At 44.3% G+C, this 26947-nt stretch overlaps 1 protein-coding gene across 4 annotated transcripts in view; it reads right to left on the bottom strand.

Moving 5' to 3' along the window:
- Positions 1–26881, bottom strand: part of Tbccd1 (TBCC domain containing 1) — a 37173-nt gene extending 10292 nt beyond the window's left edge. Inside the window, exons 1-5 of one of the 4 annotated variants that reach the window (NM_001012016.1) lie at positions 16775–16897; positions 15540–15654; positions 12728–13106; positions 6817–6972; positions 2322–2688 (exon numbers count right to left, since the gene is read on the bottom strand). In NM_001012016.1, coding sequence (NP_001012016.1) covers positions 2322–2688; positions 6817–6972; positions 12728–13063 — 859 coding nt within the window. In that variant the 5' untranslated portion in view covers positions 13064–13106; positions 15540–15654; positions 16775–16897. Of the gene's footprint in view, positions 1–2321; positions 2689–6816; positions 6973–12727; positions 13107–15232; positions 15485–15539; positions 15655–16774; positions 16898–26657 lie in introns of those variants that run through there. The other 3 variants (XM_006248545.5, XM_039088290.2, XM_039088289.2) reach the window with 3 other exon arrangements.
- Between the last annotated feature and the right edge of the window lie 66 nt (positions 26882–26947).

The following is a 26947-nucleotide window of genomic DNA, read 5'->3' as shown; positions in this document are numbered from 1 at the left end:
TCTTTCAAAATCATCTTTAACAAATATAAAGCTATAATAGCCTAAGATTTCTGGTAGAGCTAGGATGTGTTTTCTCATTTACCCGTTAAGTAACATGCCTAAGGTCCTACACTAGTGACAGATCCTCCTCAGGATGCCCCACTGTCACCTCAATCATAATGGCCTCCTAAATGCTACACTGAGTATTCTCCATCCCTTTCAACTTACTAACAGCATCATCCAGGACTCTCACTTGAGCTCATGTCTTCTCTCCGAAAAGCATCACTACTGGGAACCCATCTTCCCTCTCAGGGTCCCTACAGACACAGCATGCCTGAGTCTCGGTGCTCTGCCTGCACCTCCCACTAGCCACAGGACAATCCATACTGGTCCACGTGGAAAGTATACACAAATATGCTAAAATTCTTCTTTTAAAAGACTTAGTTTTTAATTGCACATGTATCATATACAATACATGGTTATGTAGAAAAACAACAGTAAAAAGTTTAAATATTGGTTTGTCATCAAACTATTAGAATTTTAATGTAATCTTATGAGATTAAATAGTGTTACTTTTCCTAACAGTGCCTACCCTGTCAAGGTTAAAATGCTCCCTTAAGCCTAAGTGTTTTCTATGAGGGTTACTTAGTTTCACCTACATGTCTATAGGATCCCCCAATCTCAAGGAGACTCTGATGTGTGGAAGAATGGCTGGGCTGGATATAGACTTCCTGGATCACTTAAAAAAAAAGAAAAAGAAAAGACTTCAGGCTTGGTAGATAGTGAGCAATCGCTCTGTTTTACAGTACTATGAAAATATGAAAAGATGTGCCTCCCTCTTTCTGGCGGTGCTGCTCCATGGCAGGATGCACACTCAGGACTCGCCCTGGCATGTCCTAAAAAATCCTAAAAAAGATTCGACTTTCTTGGGGGAAGGGTTTGAGACAGGGTCTCAGTATATAGACCAGGCTGTCCAAGAATTCACTCTCAGAGACCAGGCTGGCCTCAAACTCAAATATCTACCAGCCTCTGCCTGCTGAGTGCATGCAACACCATGCCCAGCTAATTATTTAAAATGTGTGTGTGTGTGTGTGTGTGTGTGTGTGTGCGTGTGTGTGTGCGTGTGTGTGTGATTGCTTTCTCTGGGACTATCTTTGCAAGTCAGAGATTGTGGGAACAGAGCCAACATATTTTTTTTCTCAATAATTTGGTCTGGCACCTAGTTTAGTAGCACAGATATGTGAACTGTTTTCCTGGTTCTTTTCTTGAAACTTACACATGGGCCCACAAGTCTACAGCAGTAGAACCTATCTGTGAGCCACAGCTGGACTGCCAGGGACAGACAGTGACACAGCCAACACTGGTCTCTTGTTACTGTTCATACCATTGCTAATTTAGAACAGAAGGAAATATATTCCTTGCTTGTGTCTATGTAGCTAAAAGCCACTTGTCCTACACCAACTCTAAGGTGTCGTCTACTAGTTTGCCAAATTCTGCTACTAAATGGAAATGAAAAAGCCTCAAGCAAGCACCTGACAGCAAAGGGAAGAGAGAACTGGGAGAGGATGGGCCATAGCTTCTGTGAATGTAACGAAAGATCCAGGACACCTGACGGCAATGCTCCACTGTTCAAAGCACATGCAGATCTTCTTTTACAGGGGAACTGTTTTTTTTTTTTTTTGTTTTTTTTGTTTTTTTTGTTTTTTGCTTACATACTGTGGTGGCTTGAATAGAAATGGCCCCCACAGACTCATGTGCTTGAATGCTTGGCCCATAGAGAGCGAGTGGCACTATTAGGAGATGCAGCCTTGTTGGAGGAAGTGTGTCACTAGGGGATGGGCTTTGAGGTCTCAGAAGCTCAAGCCAGTTTTTTCCTGCTACCTGCAGATCAAGATGTGGAACTCTCAGCTCCTTCCCCAGAACCGTGTCTGCCGTGCTTCCCGCCATGATGATAATGGACTAAACCTCTGAAACTGTAAGCCAGCCCCAGCTGAGTGTTTTCCTTTACAAGAGTTGCCATGGTCATGGCGTCTCTTCACAGCAATAGAACCCTAACTAAGATATTTACTTGGTTTCCTTCCCCTTTGTTTTTATCTGATAGTCATGTGTGTTTTGCCTACATGTTTGTTGTGTACCACGTTTGCACTGCAGAGACAGAATTTCATTATGTAGCCCAATTTGGCCTTTTTCCTGTGATCCTTCTGCTCTGTCTTCCAAGTGCTAGATTGCAGGCATATGCCACTGCACCAGGCTAGAAGACATCTGACCATTCATAAACCAGCCAACAGTAGGTATCCCTGTTGTTCAAATTAACATTAAGTAAAGCATTTTTCTTTAAATACCTTTATGAGCCCAAGCCAATTTCTTTCCAGACTGGAGGCAAGCAGATAGACCAAATGGATTTGTAGTCAAACAGGCCCTCAACCATGCTTCCAGCTTGTACAGAGAGAAAGTCTTAGAGATCTTTGAGAAGCCATTTGCTGCGTGCAGTGGTTGCCACAGTGCAAGTTCATGAAGGGGGTAGACCTTCTTGGTTCTGCTCACGGTGCCTTCAATGAGAAAGCTGAGTGCCGTGACAGCTTCTCGTGAGAGCAGACTACTCTGGGTTGAGTGGAAGGACTCAGTGAGCTGTTCTGGATCTAGAAGCAGCTCGAGGAGCTCTGACAGATGATCACAGACAAAAGCCTGGTGATTGTAGTCATTCCAATTCTAAAACAAACAAGAGAAAAGACTCAACTGAACAAAGGTATTCTGTAAGATAAACACTTTTCATTTTTTTTTTATTAACTTGAATATTTCTTATTTACATTTCGAATGTTATTCCCTTTCCCAGTTTCCTGGCCAAGATCCCCCTAACCCCTCCCCCTCCCCTTCTATATGAGTGTTCCCCTCCCCATCCTCCCCCCATTACCACCCTCCCCCCAACAATCACGTTCACTGGGGGTTCAGGACCAAGGGCTTCCCCTTCCACTGGTGCTCTTTTCTAGGCTATTCATTGCTACCTATGAGGTTGGAGCCCAGGGTCAGTCCATGTATAGTCTTTGGGTAGTGGCTTAGTCCCTGGAAGCTCTGGTTGCTTGGCATTATTGTTCATATGGGGTCTCGAGTCCCTTCAAGCTCTTCCAGTCATTTCTCTGATTCCTTCAACAGGGGTCCCGTTCTCAGTTCGGTGGTTTGCTGCTGGCATTCACCTATGTATTTGCTGTATTCTGGCTGTGTCTCTCAGGAGAGATCTACATCCGGCTCCTGTCAGCCTGCACTTCTTTGCTTCATCCATCTTGTCTAATTGGGTGGCTGTATATGTATGGGCCACATGTGGGGCAGGCTCTGAATGGGTGTTCCTTCTGCCTCTGTTTTAATCTTTGTCTCCCTATTCCCTGCCAAGGGTATTCTTGTTCCCCTTTTAAAGAAGGAACACTTTACATTTTAATTACACTGTAGGTAGCTATATAAAAGTAATCTTGGTATATGTAATATGTATAAACTAACTCAAAAGCACTACAGAACAGCACTACAGGTTCACACCCTTTATCTAATATGTTGAGACCGGAACTGTTATGTACCTGTTATCTATTTTTATTTCATAAGTTCAAAGCAATAGTTTTTTATATCAGAGGTTAAAAAGAATTTTGCCAAGTAACAGGCCATGTATCTTATAACTTATTTTTTGAAGTCCTGTACAGTTAAAGTAGCTAATTATCCATTCTCTGTTCTTACACACATAATAGAATTAGCCACTTCTTGTTCTTAATTATCGTGGTGCCTACCAAGACCTGTGGCGTCATCCCTGAACCTAACCTAGAATGGATGTCTTTTGTGATCATTAATTTTTTCCAAGCCTATTTTCCTTTCTAGTGAAATTTACGTGCTTGTAACACATGAAAGCTCCTTTTCTAACACACGCAGCCTTTACTATTTACAGGAGGAGGTATATTCTATTTTTCATTCTAACCTTAAACTTTCTATCAATTATCGTAAATTCTTAAAATTATTTGAATCAAATCAGGAATTCTGTAAAATCATTACCAGGAATTATAAAATCAACAATTCATTAAAATACTATTTCTTCATGAAAGCCAATCTTCATGTGATCTGCAGGAAATCTGTCCAATAGGATGGTTTAATACCCACAAATCAATCATAACATACTATGGGCAGAAAGGATCTTTTGTTGTCCAATCACACTATGTCCGAAAAATAAGGAATATAGCAATGACAAACATAAGAATATACAGCAGCAGCAAGAAGCAATCCAGAGATGAAGCTCCTGAGGCCATGTCTTTCCAAGGTACATCATTGCAGCCATGCAAATGGTGGGCCGACTCTAGGAAGCCTTGTCCACTGCAGCTCCCCCTGCATGGCATCTGCCAAGGGCTCACTACAGAGCAGGACCTGGAAAGCCATCTGCTCCTCTTTCAGAGGCCATGGTCTCACGCACGCCTGTTTTCCTCTGATAAGAAGCCATCTGCACTTCAGAGTTTCTAACCTCTCATAATTGCAGGTCACTTGTGGGCTATTCTTATAGACCTAATGCCACATAAGTAACCATCATTAACCAGTAAGTTCTTCAGTCTAAAGGACTGATAGCTTGAGGTCTTCATTTCAAAGCAGGCCAACGAGATCTGTGCATGGTACATATGCTATCACTACTATTACTTGGGACATACAGGCTGAAGAATCCTTATACCCAGGAGTTTGGGACCAACTTTGTTAATAAAATGAGATTCTGTCTTAACAAATAAGTCAAAGGTATAACAGTGAATAAGTGAGCCTTAGGCACAGGGACTATACTCTAGGGGGAGGGCACTCCACAATCACTTATTTCTTGTATCTCGATCCCCTTTGAATCTCTACAATACTCTGCATTTGCTGCAGAAAGGTGCTTTGATGAAGGGTCAGAGGTACACTTGCCTGTGAGTATAAAGTGTTTAGAACACAGTTAAAGTACACTGGATAGGATAATGCAGAGGTAGCTGCTCAAGGTCTGTGACCTCTCAGTTGTTGATCAGTTGACCTCTCAGTTGACCTCTCAGAAGTCAGTTGGCTCAGTCTACAGTACCAAGCATGAACTCCTCCTTTATATCCAAAGAAGTTGTTGGTTACTTCCGAGATTTCAGTCCCACTATTGCACCTCTGGAGATGCCCTACCAGTCACTGCTGTGGGTCAGAGGCTTTGCATTGCGACAGAACGGGCGAAGACCAGAATGTCTGCTGCTTTCGGGTCTCCTATGCTCAAGCTACACTCAGTGTGGCACGCAGTCTCCTGCTACCTGCAGATCAAGATGGAGACTCTCAGCTCCTTCTACACCACCATGTCTGCCTGCACACCACCGTGCTTCCAGTCATGATGATAATGGACTGAACCTCTGAAACCCAGCCAGCCCCAATCAATGTTTTCCTTCTAAGAGTTGCCATGGTCATATTATGTCTCCGTAGCAATAAAACCCTAACTAAGACAGATGCCACAGAACTAGAGTTAGACAGCGATGAGCTGCCAGGAGGTGCGAGAAATCAAACCTGGTCCTGTGCAAGAGCAACCAGTGCACTTGACTGCTGAGCTCTCTCAGCCCCAACACAGGACTTCTCAGACGTTTATACTCCTGCTTGTTTGCCTGAGAAAAGTGTGTATAACCCTGGACGGGTGTACAAACATTTGCTGACAATAAAGCATTAAGAAATTTACTTTAAGGTAAAAGCAGAAGTTTGCACTGGGCAGAGGGTGAAGGGTCAGTTACCTGGGTGAAAAACACAAGTGTCAGGACAGGAATGGTGACAGGTGCTGGTATGACTATGGCAGGCAGAGTGCTGTCCTTATATACTGTGACTGTGGCAGACAGTGCTGTCCTTATATACTGTGACTGTGGCAGACAGTGCTGTCCTTATACACTGTGACTGTGGCAGGCAGAGTGCTGTCCCTTATACACTGTGACTGTGGCAGACAGTGCTGTCCTTATACACTGTGACTGTGGCAGACAGTGCTGTCCTTATACACTGTGACTGTGGCAGGCAGAGTGCTGTCCTTATACACTGTGACTGTGGCAGACAGTGCTGTCCTTATACACTGTGACTGTGGCAGACAGTGCTGTCCTTATACACTGTGACTGTGGCAGGCAGAGTGCTGTCCTTATACACTGTGACTGTGGCAGACAGTGCTGTCCTTATACACTGTGACTGTGGCAGACAGTGCTGTCCTTATACACTGTGACTGTGGCAGACAGTGCTGTCCTTATACACTGTGACTGTGGCAGGCAGTGCTGTCCCTTATACACTATGACTGTGGCAGGCAGTGCTGTCCTTATACACTGTGACTGTGGCAGGCAGAGTGCTGTCCTTATACACTGTGACTGTGGCAGACAGTGCTGTCCCTTATACACTGTGACTGTGGCAGACAGTGCTGTCCCTTATACACTGTGACTGTGGCAGACAGTGCTGTCCTTATACACTGTGACTGTGGCAGGCAGAGTGCTGTCCCTTATACACTGTGACTGTGGCAGACAGTGCTGTCCCTTATACACTGTGACTGTGGCAGACAGTGCTGTCCCTTATACACTGTGACTGTGGCAGACAGTGCTGTCCTTATACACTGTGACTGTGGCAGGCAGAGTGCTGTCCTTATACACTGTGACTGTGGCAGGCAGTGCTGTCCTTATACACTGTGACTGTGGCAGACAGTGCTGTCCTTATACACTGTGACTGTGGCAGACAGTGCTGTCCCTTATACACTGTGACTGTGGCAGACAGTGCTGTCCTTATACAGCTGCTCTACGATGCCCAGCTTAATTTCAACACACTTTTTAGTGGAGGGGAAGTATTTCCTTTATAAGTTATGAGCAATACCTTATTGTGACAACTGGACCTTTCGGCTGGGCTAGGAGACTTCGGTCTGTTTCTGGGACTGGGCCATTCTTCCCCAATGAACGATGTCCGCAGCGAGATCTTGTTTAACTGCTGGATGTACAGGAAGAGCAGAAATTGCAGCGTGTCCACAGAAAGCTGTTTGGAAAATAAGAGATGTATATACCTTACTGACAACTAGTTTACAATTCAGTATACAGTAAACTAGGGCTCCAAAGCTTGATCTTTAAAGTATCGAATTTAGGGGGCTGGGGATTTAGCTCAGTGGTAGAGCGCTTACCTAGGAAGCGCAAGGCCCTGGGTTCGGTCCCCAGCTCCAAAAAAAAAAAAAAAAAAAAAAGCGTTAAAGTATCGAATTTAGAAACAGCTACCATTCGCGATGCCAGATGGAGAAATTGCTACACCACAAAACTGGAGTGACTTCTGAAAACCAACACACTTTCCGTATGTACACTGCAGGTGAAAAGGCAGCCTCAGTTACTGGAGAAAGTAAGTGAACAAATGGAAGGAGAGCTCAACCAGACATTAAGGTTTAACCTAGATTCACAGGCTCACTAAGAAAACCCCAGGCATCAGCGTAACAACTAAAGCTGGTCAGTGTGGCAAAAGGAACTATGCAGTTTCCTCATGCATGTGCATGCCGGAGGGGAATGGGTCTCGGGCTCTTGTAAACCACCTAAAAGAGCTTGTCTGACTTAGAGAAAATGCCAGTGTCGTAGCATATGTCTATAATTCCAGCATTCAGTAAGTCACACTGGAAGGAGCTTTGAGTCTGAACCCATCCTGGACTACACAGTGAGCCCCCTTTAAAACAAACAAAGCCATACACAACTGAATCCAAAATCACTACTGTTCTGTTGCTGTCATCTTATTTGAGGAAGGGCGTGTCTTGAAGCTCATGTGTTTCAGACTCCAATCAAGTAATGTATCTGAGTCCACACTTGAGTGTTCCAGCCGTGCTGGCTAGTCTCTGTCCACTTGACACAAACTAGAGTGACTGAACTGAGGAACTGCCTCCATTGGCATGACCCCTGGTCATGTCTGTGGGGCATCTTCTTGATTAATGCTTGATATACGAGGTCCAGCCCACAGTAAGTTGTGCCAGTCCTGGGAAGATGATCCCAGGTTGTATAGAAAAAGCAGTGGACAAGCCAGAGGAGGCCAGGTAGTAAGTAGCACTTCTCTCTCTCTCTCCTTCAGTTCTTGTCTCTAGGTTCCCACCTGAGTTCCTGCTGACTTCCCTGAATGGACTGTAACCCTTAAGTAAATAAACCCGATTCTAATGACCTTACCTGAACCTAATCACGCTCCAAAGGCACCTGTCTCTAAACATTGTCGATAGATTAGATTTTGGAGTGCTATTTTTAAAGAATTTTAATAGCACATATTCATTACATGAACAGTGGACTTTGTTATGACATCATCATACACATAAATCACATACAGTAGTAAGGGCTAATTCCATTTTCCTATACAGCTCCATTGAGCATACATACATTTTCTTTATTCACTCATCTACTGTGGACAACTAAGCTGACCCTACGTTTTGGCTGCTATGCAGTATAACCGTACACATGGTCCTCAGAAGTCTAGACTGTTCTCTAGATACTAGCTATCAATCCATGAGAGGAGTGGTTCACATTCTCTCATCCTATGATGTGTGTTTACTCTTCTGAAATCCTCTTTAACTGTGCAGTTTTAAATCTCGTGCAGTCACCATTAACAACTCCTAGCTTATGTCCTGTGCTCCCGGAGTCCGTTTCAGCGTGTCCTTGGCTACATCTGTATCTTATGCTTTTCTCCTTTAAAAGTTTTGGAGTTTCAGGTCTTTGGTGCATTTTGAATTGTTTTTGTTCAGAGACAGAGGGTCTGGTTTTATTTTTCTACGTATGGATATCCAGTTTTCCCAGTACCACGACGGCATCTCTCCGACGTGCTTTCACGTCTGTGGAAGCTGAGGGGGCTGTACCTGTGCTCGCTTTGTTGCTCTTCTATCATCTACAGTTGTTGTTGTTACTGTGGCTCCCTTCAGTAACTTACGGTCAGGTACTGCGGTATCTGCAACCTTGCTTTTTCTCCACAGAACTGCTCTGGCTATTCAGGGTCACTGGTGTTTCTATAAGGCTTCTAAGATCATTCTTCCTCACATTATGAAAAATGCCATCAAAACTCTGGGCTGCGCAGAGCCTGTGGATGACTTTTGGTAATACTGTCATTTTTTATAACATTACTTTTGTTATCTGTGAGTGTTGATGCCATTTTTATTTTCTGTGTCTTCTTCAATCCCCTTCTTCAGTGGTTCATTATAGAGGTCTTTCACCTTCTTGTTTATGTTTATTCCAAGGTTGCTTTCTTCTTTCTTTCTCAGAAAGTTAATTCTTAGGATAAAGAAAAATTACTGATTTTTTGTATGTTTTTCTTGTATCCTTCTACTTTTCTGAAAGTGTTTGTCTGGTGGAGTCATTAGGATCTTTTATAGATTGTGTGCATTTTATTTATTTATTATTTTGAGGCCAAGTTGTCTAAGCTACACTTAAGCTCACTCTGTAGCCCAGGCTGCCCTAAACCTATGATGCTCCTGCCTGTTTAGGAGCTAAGCTGGGATTACAGGCCTGTGCCATGAGACCTTGCTCAGACCAGGTCTGTGTCCTCTCAATCGCTCACAATGAGCAGTAAATCCTAACAAGGGATTCTGTAGAAGATGCTCCAACCATGTTCCAACCACAGCATACGTGAGATCTAAAACTCGCTCGCTACGTGCACAGAAGCACAGTGAACAGTGGCCGTCAAATGCTGAGGCAATGGCGAACCTAACAAAGCTTCAACTGTACAAGGTGATTTAGTTCTGTGGGTCTGTGATACAGCACCACGCCTCCAGCTAACAGCACCGCAGTAAATAGGTAAGGTTTTCCAAAAAGTTACAATGCATGTGCTCTTAATATATGCACTAGTGAAATAATAACGCATGTGGGAGAAATTCAGGAAGGTGACAGATAGACCTGTGGCTGTTACCGTGGTGACGGCTTCAGAGTAAAGACCTGTTCTCAAGCTCCTCATGGGAGGAAAGGCACCATTTTCCCCCCTCTGTTGCTCTTCCCATCTGTGACAAGAACAGGCACGCTCTACAAAGAAGCTATCTCTTCCCACAGGAGAAGAGGTATGCTGTCAAGCACTCCCTGGAGGAGAGCTGCGGCTCAAGTGGAACCTCTGTGTAAAACGAACAAGAAATAAACTGTTGTTACCCTAAGCCTCTGTATTTCATTGTTTCATTCCCCCTGCCCAGCAAAGTCATTTAACACTAAGTGACCCAAGATACAGAAATGTGGTTTCTTGCGTTACTGCTCACACAAGAGCCCACAGATTCACCCAGTGCAGCTGTGCAGGACTGTTGGGGAAATGAGAAACAGTTATCCTAAGCTGCTGTTACTATAATTAACCTGCTATATATAATTAATATACTCTGCGAGTCATTTCTACCATAAGAATGAAAAGCTCTCAAACCCATTTCTCAACTTGTACTCTAACCTTTTTGCACACCAGTCATTCCTACTAGCTACGGAGCCCATGATGGCTGAGGTGTTGGCCTCTGTGGTTTGGGTGAGTCATATGTTGAAGCTAGAAGCCAGCATGGCAATGTGAGGAGACAGTGGACCTGTGAGAGGCCTGCTAGGGCGCTAGGTCTTGCTGAGTGCTGCCCTCAGAAGAGGTGCAGTTCTCCCAGGATTCTTTGAGTTAGTTCTTGCAAGAGGGGTATGCCCCATAGCCACTTAGAGATTTATGGAAAGCAGAATTTAAAAGTGACAAACTGGGGGGCCTGGCACAGAAAATATTAAAACAACAGAGTTGCCATGCACGCTGCCCCTGGGTTACCTCTGAACTGCAGGAAGAAGGGTTTAGAAGCACCATCTAAAAATAGAATCTCTAATTTGAAAGGAAACAAAGCAAAAGGATTTGAAAGATTTACAGATCCTCCTGGAAAGGAGCAAAAACTTATCATGTAGGAGTGCATCCAGTAACCTAGCATGAGATCGGCATGGATAAAATGAGGACAAGATCCTCTTGTCCTCAGGACAAGAGGAAAGTGATGTGGAGGGTACCTCAGAAGTCTGCAGGGCTACCTCTCCTACCACAGGCCCGGGGCCTTAAAGGGAAGAACTGTCTCACAGGCCCAGTGCCTTGAAGGGAAGAACCGTCTCAGGAACAGGCTCTGAGCACTCTCCATACACTCTCGCCTGCTTTCCAGAACACTGCCGTCATGAGACTCTACACTGAGGGCTGAGCCTGAGAGTCAGAGAAGGAAGAGCTGCTTGTGGCTTCAGGATGCAACCCCAACCTACCACAAGGGGATTTAGAGTCTTAACAACTTGTGTCTGCTCTGATGGTGTCTGGATGTGCTCTGGGCTAGTTACTGCTGTTTAACTACTCCCTTTGGGATAGCAACGTTCACCCACAGCACAGCCTATCCCACTACATACTATGAATAGAAAACTTGATTTTACAATCTCATAACTGAAGAGTTTGCCTTGGACCTCCAATGAGTAACTAGCATTTCAATAAGTTAAGATTTAGGGACTCTCACAGAATATGATTCTGTCTGTTAGCATATGAGTTGTGTGGAACAAGAGGCAGAAGCAGAATGATAAAATGTGTCCGTCCATTCTGAATATTCATGTTGAGCTTTGATCGTCAGACTGAGGAACCAAGGGGGAGATGTGACTATAGCATGAAGTGGAGCTGAGGAGGCGATTAGGTTAAACAGGGTATCAGATCCGAGGCCTGAGATTCAAGACTGTTGGCTTTGTAAGAGGGTGGGAGACTGTCATACACTCACAGGCAAACAGTGTCCCTCACCACGTGCCACCTTCCCATTCTACTGCAGGTCTCTCCCAGCACGAATGCTAGAGCCATGGCCTGTCAACGTCGCATCTCTAGCACTATGAGCCATACTAAAGCTCTTTAACGCTGGCCCAGTCTGTGGCTTATCTTATTACCACATGGGTGAATGAGTATCGGTCCGGATAGCTACTTAGTTCTAACATGCAGCCAAGGCTATTCTCCATCAGTCTAGTTAGAATGAGGCGGCCGAGTAGGGAGAAGGCAAAGACTGGAAAAGAGACTCCAGCACGGTGCCGCTGCCTGTAATGTATCAGCAATTTGTAACATTCTACTGCCCAAAATATGTTTAAAGTCAGTGGAAGAGTTTTCAATTCATGCTTCCTTCAGGAGTAGAGAAATACGGACTAGTAAGTAAGGACTAATTAATCAAACACATATATCTAAAAACACTTCCCAACTGGAAATGCTAAAATTCAAACGGTACTGTAGAGTCACAGCCGCCAACAGCCCAACGCCTCAAACTATACTGTGGGTTTAGAACTAAGAATGGGTTACTTCTCAGAGGACCTGCATACACACCAGTCCACACCTGATCTCTACTTCTCAGAGGAACTGCATACACACCAGTCCATACCTGATCTCTTTACTTCTCAGAGGAACTGCATACACACCAGTCCACACCTCATCTCTTTACTTCTCAGAGGAACTGCATACACACCAGTCCACACCTCATCTCTTTACTTCTCAGAGGAACTGCATACACACCAGTCCACACCTCATCTCTTTACTTCTCAGAGGAACTGCATACACACCAGTCCATACCTGATCTCTCTACTTCTCAGAGGAACTGCATACACACCAGTCCACACCTGATCTCTTTACTTCTCAGAGGAACTGCATACACACCAGTCCACACCTCATCTCTTTACTTCTCAGAGGAACTGCATACACACCAGTCCACACCTCATCTCTTTACTTCTCAGAGGAACTGCATACACACCAGTCCACACCTCATCTCTTTACTTCTCAGAGGAACTGCATACACACCAGTCCATACCTGATTTCTTTGCTTTTCAACTTCATCTTTGGTTGTGCAGTTGGACAAAATTTCAGACCATTCCAGGCGTTCCTCAGGTGTCCTCTCAGAAAGATTATCAAATATTTCAAAGTAAAGCCATGCTAGATCCTTAGCCAGCTGCAGCTTCCCACACGCAATGTGCCTCCAGGTTGGCCAGTAGAGGCGTGGGTAGGCACGTTCGGTGGCCCGAGTGCGCACATAGGCAGCTACCTTCTTGAGGTAGTGAAGACTCAATTTGGATGGAGGTGGCTCCTGCAAGGCACCCACTATAAAAGGTTCTGCCTTTACCCAGAGGAGAACTCCAGACTGATCCATTGTCTCTCTGAAGACATCAGGACAAACAGGCTTCTTTGCATACCTAGAAAACAAAGCCTCTTTACCGACATGAAAGAAATCTCATTTACCCACTTCCTTAAAAAGAGATTCTTCCTTAACGATCTTTAAGTGCATGGTAGCCTCAGTTTAACCACAGCTGTGGCTCTCATCAAAAGCAAAACAGGCTTTTGGTCAGATTCCACTGCAATCTATTTGAGAAAGAAAAAAATAAACAATCAAACACCTATGCAAAAATGTATCTTATTCAAATTTGTCTGAAATGGTTGTTTAAAAGTATGTAAATGTGTAAGTCTGGGTTATATCCCTGCCTAGAAAATGAAGACACAAGTGTAACAAGTTTTTACAGTAATATCAATTACATGCAGAAGACAGCTGGTTGATAATGATTTGGCTATACAGGGTCACCTGAATTCAACCCTCCAGATTCACATGCTTAAAAGGGAAACCCATTTCTGCAGGTTATCCTCCAATCCCCACAGCTCCCCACCCCTCCCCAACTAAATAAACAAAAGGAATTAAAATTTAAAAGTATTCTCAAAGATCTGAATATGCGAGGTGGTCACCAAGCAGTATGTATGCATGACATTTACAACAGCAGGTGGCACCCTAGACTGTGTGTGCAAATGGGTCGGGGAGAGGGAAGGCATCAGTGGACAAGCTCTCTGCAGCGCTGAACTGGCTCTGCTGTCTGCTGTGCTCAGTCTTGGTACAGCGCCTGCAGACTGGCTGCACACAGTCATAGGACACAAGTGGGGTCACTCATGCTCCCCCACCTGAGGGAAATTAGTTACCAGCTTCTGGTACTTGTGTGTTTCCTAGATTTCATGAGACTTTGATTATTCATGGCTATGGTACATATATACAATTCTGTATCACTTTCAAGGTAGCCCAGCATTCCTAAAGTATTCCAGTTACTTTCCAACACTTAGTTGTTCCCAGTTTGTCATAAAAAACAAGATGGGTAAATACTGCTGGTTGTTGACTCGGTGAGAGGGCCCTATCTACCTCACTCTCCTTTACCTTTACAGCTCCCACTTTAAAGTGTGCATGGCTCAGCTATTACACAGAATGCTGACTGCCATCTCCCTGTACACCATGTACTATGGGTTGCTTCCCAGGGATTTTTAGACAAGCATTTACAAAAACGTCATTTCTGGAACTCCTGACATAGAGTCCCCCTTCCCAACACAACTATGAACTGCAGCATCATTTAACCGAAACATCCATCCTTAGGAACACTCCTTAGCACTAACATTACTTGAAAAGGACTTTTCATATGACCAATGAGAAATATTGTATTATTCCATTCTGAAAAGAAATAATCAGGCAGCAGAGATGGTTCAGTGGTTAAGAGCACTGACTGCTCTTCCAAAAGACCTGGGTTCAATTCCCAGTAACCATGTGCATAGTCATTACAAAACATCCATACGCATAAAAATAAGTATATATTTTTTAAAAGAAAAAAATTGACAGAGCACTTATGTGCTCTACAGGGTGTTAAGTGCTAAGTCCTTTCACTCCCTCTCATTCACATAATCACCTACACTTCCCTTGCTTCAGACAAGAAGATTTAAGAAGTTAGGGAACTTGTCTGAGTTCATGTATTTAGTTTGGCACACTTTGATTTAGGCTTTGGTCTGCTGTGAGCAATCCATGGCTACAAAGGTACTTTGCGAAGTCATACAGGAAGGATTTCTAAAAACGGTGGTTATAGGAAGAGGATGACACCCTCAGGCACGAGGCCCTTAAAGCACCAGATGAAAGGACAAGGAAAGGTCAGCTCAAATGAGGTATGAGTGGAGTCTGCTCCAATCCAGGCTCCATCAGGAAGCCCCCTTGGTTTTCTCCCAAACGGAGACGGTGTTTTCGTGTTTTCGAGGCCCGGGCACAGGGTGCTGACGACCCGTTATGACTCAGGGCAGTTGGTAGATACAAACCAGGGGGCTGCGACCTGGCCGCTGGCTCCGGAGGGCAAGGCAAGGACCTGGGGAAATCCCCTGGGTCTGCCACTCCTCCGCTGTCCTGAATGGAGTTGGAATGGCTAAAGGTGTAGACTGAGTTTGCTGAGTTCGCGGCCCCAGGACAGACAATCGACCCTCCCCGAGGTCGCAGGACCATTAGTTACCAGGGCAGCACTCAAGCACTCACCACCACCCTTCTCCGCAGCCCCAGCAGGAGCATCCCCTTCACCCGCCCAGCCCCCAGCCGTGGCCACATCCTCAGTGCGCAAGCGCCAGGCCTTCCACCACTGTAGGGTACCAAGGCTAGGGCGAAGCTGGCTTGCTAGGACTGAGGCTAACTGATTCCTGGGGCTGGGAATTTTCTGGCGCTGTGCCCTTCACGCCAGGAGTAGGAAGTTTTCTATGGCTCCATAGAATTGTGGTCCTCCACGCGGCTGGTACTGATGGACAATTAGAACACTAATGGCAGTTTATAGCTACTCTGGGGTGGGTACCTGTAAAGTTCCTGTAACCAAAGGGTGGAAAGGCAGGCGAGCTCGACCGAATCCTAAGAAAACTTCATCTTACTGGCTTTCAACATTTCTGTTTTCCTAGTTCTTCATAGCTTCTCTAGGTGTGATAGAACATAAAAGGTAATAGTTCCTCTTACAAAAGATAAATAGACCATAAGAAGTAATAGTTCCTCTTAGGTAAGCACTCTTCTCCCAGTGAGAGAGGAGTCAGAGCATAAAACGGAGCCTCCCCTCCCCTCCAAGAACTCTGAGACAAACATTGAAGGGGTAAGGAAGGACACCATGGGCAGTGGTTAATTTTTGTCAACTTGACACAAACTGAAGTCATCTGGGAAGAGGCAATTGAAGTCATCAATTGAAGAACTGCCTGTGGCCTGTGGCCATGTCCCTGGGGGCATTTTCCTGACAAATGTGGTATGTTAGGGTCTAGCCCACTGTGGACAGTGCTAGCCCTGGACAGGTAGACCTGCATGGTATAAGAAAGCAGGCTGAGCAAGCCACTGGAGCACGCTTGTAAGCTGCGCTCCTAGATGGCCTCTGTTCTGGCTTCTGCTCTGAGTCAACCTTGTCTTACTGTTACTTATAAGTCAGATAAACCCTCTCCTCCCTGAGTTGCTTTAAGTTACCATGCTTTTGCCACAGCGACAGAAAGTAGACTAAGACACGAGAAAACCCCTCTCTTCTAGGTATTCAACAAGAAGAGAGCAGAAGCCATTTTAGATCTCTGTTCCAAACACTGTGGGAACCCAAACAAATGTGCTGAAACCAGGACAGCAAATTTCCTTTAGGCTTTGGGGAAGGAACTTTGCAAAAGGCCTATCTATTCAGCAAGTGCAGACGTAGTCAGACTAGAGCTAGAGTTGGCTGGTTTTGAGTGGAATGCCCAACATGGGGAAGGACCTGACTGTATCTGCCTCTTGGCTCCTGAGGCCAGGCCCAGCACTGTGATAAGAAGGGTATTCTCAACCTGACCCCCGAAGGACTGCCCAGCGCTGTGACACCTCCTGAGAAGGACAGCCAACCGACAGGTCAGTATCTGCAGCCCAATCTTGCAAAGAGACTGTCTACAGGCTCTCACAGTCTCAAAATTGTTTAAAAGTCCAACTTCAGTCTTTCATGAGACTCGTAGAAATCTCTTAACTGAAACCCCCAGTGAAACCAAAATAAAAAAGCAGATCGCATACTGCCAATGTACAATGGCACAGAATGCACATTACCATTCCAAAAGGGAGGAATGGGAGCACACAGAGGAAATACTGGACCAGAGGAAAACAGAAAGCCAGCATCTCCATGTCTGATGTAAAAGTGCTCTTCAGATCTCCAACTCCTTTCAGCTTTGTTGTCTGCAACAAAACTCTGCCCTCCCTCCCTCCCTCCATCCTTCCCTCCCTCCCTCCATCCTCTCCCTCTTTTTGGCTGGTTCCACATCCTGTTAGCAGGTCTCTCTGGCAGGTATCCTACCACTCTGGCATCTCCAAAGTCTTAGGGTTTCCAAGGTAAACCAGGCTTCAACTTCACAGCATCACATAATGGCCACTCTGACCTCATGACATCCATGTAGGGTCATCTCTGACACATACCTGGCCTTAACAGCTTTCCTTAGCTTACACGTCCATCAGCTCTCTGTTTTAGATGGTTCCATGCTTAAGCCTTTCCTTAATTTCTTTCCACAAGTTGGAAGCTTAGCTGGGCAGAGCCTTGCCCTGAGGTTACCACTCCACTCCCTTTATTCCATTTAGCATTCGGCTTTTCTTTAAACATTGCATCTCCTTGTGCACTGCACTTAGCTCCATTACACTTCCTGTGCTCCTTTTCTCCTCAGCCTTGTTTTTTTTTTTTTTTTTTTCCTTACTTGGCTTACTCTTTTTCATTATAGATCTGCATAACAGTGACCACTACCACCCATACAACAGAGTCAATACTAGGCTATCTTGAAATCTCTGTGCCAATGTCATTCATCTAAAGCTCTTCAATTTAGCCTCAGGCAGATTTTTCTGGACAAGGGCAAAAAGTGGATACATTCTTTGCCAAAATGTCACAGGAATGGTATCTAAGCCACTTCCTATTATTCTTCCCGTATGAAATGTCTTGAGGTAAACCCCCACAGTTCAACTTTCCCTCAGTACTGTCTTCCATACTTAGAATGGCTCATTAAGCTTCCTTTAACAAGTTTAAAAACTGCTTTTCTATCTAGAATCACCACATCCACATTTCACCAACAGGAAGCATGGTCAGGCCTAGTACAACTAAACTCTGCTCCCTGGTAACAACTTCAGTTTTAGTCCCCACTTTGCTCCTCATGGGATCCCAAAACTTGGAACCCATAGTAAATAAACTGTGACAATGACTGTGAGGATGAGCCGGCAGTGAGAGAAGACACACGGCCATCAGGTCCAGCCTTTAGTACAGTGAGGAAAAATCTCAGTACAGTACACAAATGGAAGCCTTACTAACGGTCCAATTCAAGAAACTATGTTAATCAGGAATATTCTGTCACTGAACTATCTAAATTGGGAATGACTCTTTAATGTGTGTGTGTGAGAGAGAGAGAGAGAGGAGGGGGGGGAGAGAGAGAGAGAGAGAGAGAGAGAGAGAGAGAGACCGACCTGCTGTGTCTAACTGCTTCAATGTGGTCAGCCACCTTTCTGTTCTTGCTGTCATATCTTCCCACCAGGACAGACTATCGCTTTGGAACTGTGAGCTAAAATAAGCACATTCCCCTCTAAGTTGTATTTTAGCCAGGTTATTATTGTTTTATCACAATAAGCAGAAAAGAAACTAATTCAAGAAATGTTTCCAAGAATTGGTGTCACTGCTGTGGTACAGCTGACCACATAGCCTTTAGGCTTTTGCTCTGTGGAATGCTGAGGCTCTAGAACTCTAGGATGGAAATGCATTGAATGCTGGAGTGGAATGTAATGGGTCATTCTAGCGAAGCCAGAAGACAGGGATGCAGAAAGACCAAGGCAGTGGAGCCAAGTTCATGATGCTCATGAGAGGCACAGGACTGTTAGGACACAGACTAGGGACCAATGGTGTGATGTTTTGGCACAGAATCTGCTCCTTTCTAAGAATTTGAGTAAGCATGACTCTAAAGGTAATAGACTAAAGTTTTAAGACAGCCTAACACTGAGTTTGTAGCATGGTTACTACTGATTACTCTGATACATGCCTAGAATAAAAACAAGTGAGGCAGAAAAAATATATGTGCAATTTGGAGAGGAGGAAAAGGCGGTAAGAAGCTTAAACCTGCCTCCAAGGCATGTCTTGAAAAACAGAGATGGTAATGGCTAAGAAGTCAGCACTATTAGAGAGGAGCCCTTGCTCTCCACAGCAACAAACGGAAAAGAAGGAGCCCTGAGAACCTCAACTAAGGCCCCAACTGGAAAAGGAGACCCTATGGTCTCCACTTCACAACTAGCAATTACACAGGCAAGTTTTTACCCGCTGAAGCATACTGAAGTTGTTACAACGTGGTCCAAGAGATTCAGGCTCCACCCTGAGCCGGGAGAAATGGGTAGTATCATCCATGTATACTGATTTTGGATGCATGAAAGGTGCAAGACTGAGGAGGTCATGAGGTTGTTTTTCCTTTGAAGTTTCAGAGAGCATGCGAATCCAGGCAATGTGTGTGGCAGGTTGGGAGTTCCTGCAAAGAGTCCCTGTGGAGCCGCTGTGTGAACTGGGAAGATAAAGCCTGGGTTGTAAGGGAAACCCCAAGATGTTTGAGATGTCATCCTCATGGCACATATACCAAGGAAGATTTCATACAGGGTGGAACCAGCACAAGAGGTTGTTGTACATTGCAGGTAGCAAAGCTGGAGGGACATAGTTAGGCCTTGGAAACTGGGGTCCCAGGTACCAGAAATGGCACTAAAGGATTTGTTATTTTCTCTGTTGGTTCTTAGTAATGCTTTTGGTCTAGGAATGTCTACTCAGTCCCACTGTGTTGGAAGTATGTAACTGCCTTTTGTCGTGCAGTAGATATAGTTCAAAGACTGCCTTGGGTCTCAGAAGACTCTGGACTTGTGATCTGTGTTGGTGTCATTGAAAAGGCTATGGGAACTTTGAAAGTTGGACTTAAATGCTCTCTGCATCATGAGATGGCCATGAACCCATAGGAGCTAAGAGTAGAATGTTAAGTACATATGAATGGTGACATAGGCCCATGGGTTTGAATACTTGGTCCTTAGCTGGAAATGTGCCTAGGAAAGTTAAGGAACCTTCGGAATGTGAAGCCTTGCTGGAGAATACATGACAAGTGGAGGACCTTCAGGTTTTATAGATGAACCTTGCTGTTCTCTACCTATCTCTCTACTACCAAGTACAGGTTGGTCTTGGTCAAACCAAACGTAGATTTAGGAAGAGGGAATCTCAACCGAGCTTTTGCCTTCCCCAGACTGACCTATGGGTGCATTTTCTTGATTGCAGTGTGAGTCTAGCTTCAGTGTGGGTGATGGATAAGAACTGAGTAAGCCAGTAAGCAGTATTACTCCATGGTCTCTGATTCAGTTTCTGCCTGTCTCCAGGGTCCTGCCTTGAGTTATCCCTTGGCTTCCTTCCACAATGGACTGTTAACTATAAGTCAAATATTGCCTTTGCCTCTTAAGTTGCTTTTAGTCATGTGTTCATCATAGCAATAAAACCCAAACTAAGGCAAAAACGTGCATTTGTAATGACTTGAAATATCTAAAGTCAAAATAGCCAAATGCAGTGCTTGTGAGACTCTGGAAGGTTTTAAGCTTCTCCAGGACAAAATTATACAGTGTGTGTAAATGGTAGAACACTGCACGTTAAAAACCACTGCTCTGATTCCATGAGAGAATGCTTCAGCAACAGCAGCAGCTCATAGGGTCTTGCCGGTGAGAATGAGGGCAAGCAGGCAAAAAAAACAAAGGTTTCTTTCCATGTCTTTTACATAGGCTGCCACTAGAAAATGCAGCCAGACTTAAGGAGGGTCTTCCTACCTCAAATGATGCAGGGTTAGAGTGGGTCTTCCTACCTTGAAAATCCAATCCAAAAAGGAAAGAAAAAAAAAAAAAAAAAAAAAAAAAGGAAAAAAATCCCTCACAGGCGCCCAGCTGCTTAGGTTTTAAGTTCATCTCAGTTGTAGTCAAGTTGACAATCAATAATTGCTATCACCAAGAGTAACAAATCAGATGAGATGATGGCCATAGTCCCTCTTGGCCTTAGTGCAGTCTTCCTTCCCTGCCTGGTGCCTGCTAGAGGCAGAGAGATACATGGTAGCCCTAAGCCAATGCCCTAGGATAAGGAGGGAGGGCTCATGGAGTATGAATAATGTGGCTTGTGGAGGACAAACTAAAATACTACTTCTCATCCATACTAATACCCAATACTCTGAGAAAAGAATTAATAAATATTGAAGTATTTTCATGCTGTATTGGATCTTGCTAACATTTTTCTAGTGTCCTCTTAGCTGCTGACCCTGAGATCAACTGGCATTTCTTGGGTCGTGGGTGGTGGGCCTTCAGTGATCCTGACTCCCCTATGCAGAAAGATCTCATATCACATGCAATATAATGCTAGTTTACCAGCTCAGTAAAGAACCTGAAAGGCACAGGCACACCAAGAGGAGGATAGGCAATCAGTTCACACAGGATGCTAGACCTAACACAGCTGCAAATCCTTGGAAACTTTACAACTGGGTAAAGGTAAGGATGATATGCAAGGGAATGAGAAAACTCTCCACCAAGCCTAGGCTTGTGTTAAAGCAATAATTAAAGAGTTTGAAGTGTTGAGTATTGGTGGGAAAGGACACTCCCAGATGCCATAAGGCTATTAATGAGAACTATAAAACCAAGGGTAGACCACCTTCCTAACAGTTGTTGGCCAACAACTAGACAAGCTATACAAGTTATCACCAGTGCTACTGGGTGCCCACAGAACTAGACAGAAAGACCCTCTTGCTGAAGACATCACACACTTTGGGTGCTGGACATGAAGAAATCAAGCTGGGGTTAAGCTGGAAGCTTCCTCCCTGTTGCCTAATTTGCACAGTGCATGAAAGGTGCTGCCTTAAACTGAAAACTGCCACCAACAGTCTTACCTATCCCATGCCTTCTGATATGGCATGACCATTGTAGATAAAACCAACTTCTTTTCCATTAGAGTTAAGGTCTGCTCCACAGAACGAACTGGAGGAAATTCATGGCTGGTATTGCAAATCCAGTACTTAAACTCAGTCAAAAGCTGATGGCCAGGAAATCACAGGCCCCAGTGGAGAAGCTACTGCTGTGGGTTTGCTAACTGAACGTGATGGCCTTCAAATGGCCTTTCATGTTTATGCTTATGCCCAGATTATTGCTGCTGTCATCTCTTGTTGCCTCCAAGAAATGCATCTTACCGTCAAGGACCTTGGGGAGAAAGAATGGAAAAGGGTATTCCGAAAAAAATGAATCTAGGAAACAAATGGGTGTTGCTAATTTAGTATCTGACAAAATATATTTCAAACCAAATCTATTCAGAAAAGATAAGGTCACTTTATATTGACTAAGGAACAATCAATCAAGATGTTACTATTCCAAATCATATTCTCCAAACACAGGTCACCCAATTATATAAAACGGATACTACTATAAATAGACACAGATGGGGCTGAGAAGATGGCTCAGAAGTTAGGAGCACTGGCTGCTCTTCCAAAGGATCCAAATTCAATTCCCAGGATCCACATGGCAGCTCACAACTGCCTGTAACTCCAGTTCTGGGGGATCTGACTCCCTCACACACATGTATGCAGGCAAAATACCAATACACATAAAATAAAAATAAACAAATGAATTTATCAGAAAGAATATATATATATTTAAAAAGACATAAAATAGACGCAGACACAGATTATCTCTAGCATAAGAATGGGTGAGTTTAAGACCCCACTCTCACAGGTACACAGACTATCCTGACAACAAATAAACAGATTTCAACAGCATCCTATGCCAAACAGACCTACCAGATATCTACAAGCATCCCACAGTCTTCTCAACATCTCACAGAACATCTAAGATACAGCACATAACAGCACACAAAGTAAGCCTTAACAAATCCAGGAAAACTGAAATAATCTCATGTGTGTAATCTGTCACCAAGAGATAAAACTAGAAACTCAAGAGGAGCTACAGAACACACACACACTAACTCATGGACACTGAACAACAACGGGGAGAGGACAGTCTAGGAGCTATGGCTCAGCTGTCAAGAGCATACACTGCTCTTGCAGAGCACCAACGTCTGGTTCCCAGCACCCATGTGGGTGGCTTACAACCAACTGTAATTCTAGCTCCACGAGATCTCACAGCCTCTTCTGAACTCTGAGAACCCCTGTATTCACACGTTCATATACAAAGACACACACATGCACACATAACTTTAAAATAATAAACCTGACAATCTTTAAATCAATAGACTAGAATAAGATAACCACAACATACCAATGCCTAACACATAATGAAGGCAAGGCGGGAGATGAGAGCACAGTCTCTCTTACTCTTTCAAAGATTTTAATTTACACTTAGTTTGTGTGTGTGTGTTGTGTATGCACAGGTCGTGAGGTGCATGTAGAAGCCAAGGACAAGAGTCAGTTCTCTCTTTCCACCATTTGGGGGGTCAAAAATTGACCTCAGGTAGCCAGACTTGATAGCATACCACCTGAGCCATTTTACCAACCCTCTCCTGTTGTTTGTCTCTTTGTTTTGTGCTACAGACTAGCTGGCCTTCAAGATTTTGCCAGATCCCCTTTCTCTGCCTCCCACCTTGAAGTAGAAATGCTAAGATCACAGATGTGAGGCACCAACGTCTAGCTTTTTAATGAGGGTTTCAAGAATTGAACTCAGGTCCTTAGGTTTGCATGGTAAGCACTTTTCTCCCGCTGAGCATCTCCCTGTAACCAGGAAATAAATGGGTTCTACAAGTAAAGTGCCTACCTGTATTTTAAAAAAAACAGAGACATCACAAATATTTTAAAACTCACTTTAGGGTTTTGGAAAAACCTCAAGTAAGTGGGTGGAAAGTAAGACACCAAACAAGATCACGGTGGCAAGATGACTGCAATGGTCTATTTTTAGCGGTCAACTAGCCAAGCCCAGAGTCATCTGAAATAGTCTCGATTGAGGAATTACCTAGATCAGGTTGGTCCTGTGGCCATGAATGAGGAAGACTGCCTTGATTATTAACTGGCCCATTCCCCGGTCTGGGCTCTGCCCTGTGTACAAGGAGAGAAAGCTAGCAGAATTGTGAGCAAGTAGGCAACATGGGCACTTCTGTTTCTGCTCCTGACTGAATGAGGTATGACCAGCTGCCTCAAACCTTTGACACATTTCAACAATGACACGACTTTTTACCTAACCTAGAACTGAAGGACAAATGAAACCCTTCACCCCCCTGTATTTCTTCCTCCCTTTAGGTTATGTTTACTACAGCAACAGAAATGAATCTAGTACAAAAGCTCGGCACCACTTGCCACCAGGCCTGGCCACCTAACTCCATACTCAGGATTGACAGGCTGGAAGGAGGATGACAGCAGCAAGTTGTCCTCTGACCTCCAAATGCACACCGTGGTGCAGGCGTGTGCCCACACACAAAGTAAACAGGAAACTGAAGGGGGCATAGACATGAATAAAACTGAAATGAAAACCTATGGAGACTCCATGAGATGACGGGATCAACAAACCCTTATCCAACCCAGAGAGAAGCCCTAAATCAACAAAATCAGTGAGTGACGAAAAAAGGAACCATCACAAGATATCAACGGAATTCACATCTTCAGGAAAGCTTAAGAGAAATGGATAATTCCTTCAGGACCACAAAGAGATAAAGAATATAAACAACTGTGTAACAAGCATCAGTACCGAAGCAGTAAAACTAACTCAAAGCAACCACAAAAGCCTCACAACTACAAGGAGCCCAGAGTCGGTTTGAAGAATGGCCCCTAAAGGCTCAGATATTTGAATGCATAGTCACTAGGGAGTGGAACTCTTTGAAAGGAGTAGGATTTGAAAGGATTGTGTCCTTGTTGGAGTAGGTAGTCGGGGGAAAAGTGTCACAGGGGGGTGGGCTTTGAGGCTTCAAAAGGCCATGACAAATAGCTCTAGGTGTGTGCTCTGTGTGTCTCTGTCCCTCCATGCCTCAGTCTGTCTGTGTCTGTCTGTCTGTCTGTCTGTCTGTTTCTCTCTCTCTCTCTCTCTCTCTCTCTCTCTCTCTCTCTCTCTCTCTCTCTCTCTCCCCCAGGGTGTGTCTCTCAGCTACAGCTGAGTGCCTGCCTGCCTGCCACCATGCTCCTGGCCATAACATAATGAATTAAGCCTCTGACATTGTGAGTGAACCCCAATTGAAGGTTTTTTAAAAATAAGAGTTGCCTTGGTCATGGTGTCTCTTCACAGCAAGAGAACAGTGACTAAGACAAGCCCAAATAGCCCAGATAAAATCACTGCAAAAATCCACCTTTAGGAAAAACAGCACTATTTTTCAAAGTATTCCATTAAATAACTTCTTGAAAATGAAGTCAGTTTTGGTCTACTACTAGTACCAAAGACACAGCAAAGAAAAGACAGTTAGAGACCTATCTCCCTAATGAACATGGATGTAAAAATTCTCAATACAACACTTGTAAGCCAGACTCAGAGGTTAAGAACATTTACTGTTCTTCTAGTGGATCTGGATCTGATTCCTAACACCCACATGGCTGCTCATGTCCATCTGCAGTTCCAAGGGATTCACCACCCTCTTCTGGCCTCCTTGAGCAACAGGCATGCATTCCAAAATAAACCTTCTTTTTCTTTTTAATTAGAAAAGGGTTTTTGGCAAAACATCAATGTTTGTTCCAGTACTACTCACAATAGCTACATTACAGGATTAACCTAGGAGTTCAACGGCAACAGAATAAAGGGAATTAAGCCAGTCTCAAAGAAACACATACATGTTTTATCTCATTTGTGGTTCCTAGATTTTATATAGGTAAAGTCATATGTGTGTATATGGCAAAGCCAAACTGCCTAGAGAAACAAAAAGAGTAACAGAACAGAGTGGAAAGGATGAGAGGGCATAATATATGCATTATTCAGTTTGCTTGCACAAGAAAGTACCATATACAGTGAATATACACAATAAGAAAGTTTTAAAAGGAAGAGAGTTGATTTTTCTGGAACATGCTAAGATATTTAATATGTGAGGACATATACCATTAAATTAGACAACCTTGTAAATTACCATAAAGTTAGCTAGCGTTTTACTTTGAGTGCAATGAAGAGCCACTAAAGCTTTTAAGCAGAATGGCATGATTTGACATAATTTTTAAAAAAGTGAGCGGACGCTGGGGACAGTTCAGTCCATGAAGCTTGCCACTTACATGCCATACAAGCAAGGATTCTTGAATACCCCCCCCCCAACCCCGTATAGCAACTGCGACAACAATGTCCTGAAGAGACGGAGACAAGATTTTGAGCTCTCTCGTCCACCAGCCTAGTAATCTGTGATCTCCGGGTTCCCTGGTGTGCTCACGCGTGCACACAATCATAGGGTGGAGAGCAGAATTTTAAAATACTGTATGGAGATATGAAGTTTGGCGGCAGAAAGATCGGTTATACGACCTTTGCGAGCAAGAGATAACTATGACTCGGGTGGAACTATAGTGGATGTGCACCCCGTACGGTTCACTGGTAAAGATCTGAATAGGTTATGCAGGAGGTAAAGCTGAGCAGAGAGGCTTTCCGAAACTAGTTTTCGGAGATAAACAAAACTGGAGAAAAGAACAACCAATGAACAAGCTCTACTCCTAACAATAATAATGCCTTTTATTGATTACATGCTTACTGTGTGCAACTCTGCTAGGAAACTAACAGAAAAAAAATAATTCAATTAATTCCCAACACTGCCAGCGAACGCTTTGCCTTAGTTTTGCCGAAAATAGGTTCGAAAGTGGGATGGGGATGGGGTTGCCTCACCGCTACGGAGTGCTGGAAGCTGAATCTGAACTTAAGTCGGTCTCCACGGCGGCGTCTCTACAAGGTACCAGACCTCTTTTCTACAATATCGAGACTATAATAAGTTTGTACTGTGAGAGCCTATCTCTATGCAAGACGCCCCACGTACTTTGACACCTCCTGGGGTTGCACCTCCGAAAGCAAGCGCGCGTCACGTGTGCACATGGCGTAGTTTCCAGACTGGTAACCACGTAAGGATCTCTCTCAAGCAATTGGTCGGAATCGGGAAGGAACCTCGTGATTGGTGGACATTCCGGTTTCCTACAGCAGCGCGCTCTTTCTCCGCTCCTCTCTCCGGTTCTAAGGCACTTCCGGGCGGCGCGAACCTCTGACGTTTCACTTTCCCATTGGCCGGCGGCCCCCCGGCTGCAGTTCCGTTGTCTGACTGGCTGCCCGCGC

The sequence above is a fragment of the Rattus norvegicus genome, chromosome 11 (genome assembly GCF_036323735.1).
Source record: "Rattus norvegicus strain BN/NHsdMcwi chromosome 11, GRCr8, whole genome shotgun sequence".
In the NCBI taxonomy this organism is placed as follows: domain Eukaryota; kingdom Metazoa; phylum Chordata; class Mammalia; order Rodentia; family Muridae; genus Rattus; species Rattus norvegicus.
This window is presented reverse-complemented; position numbering and strand designations above follow the sequence as displayed.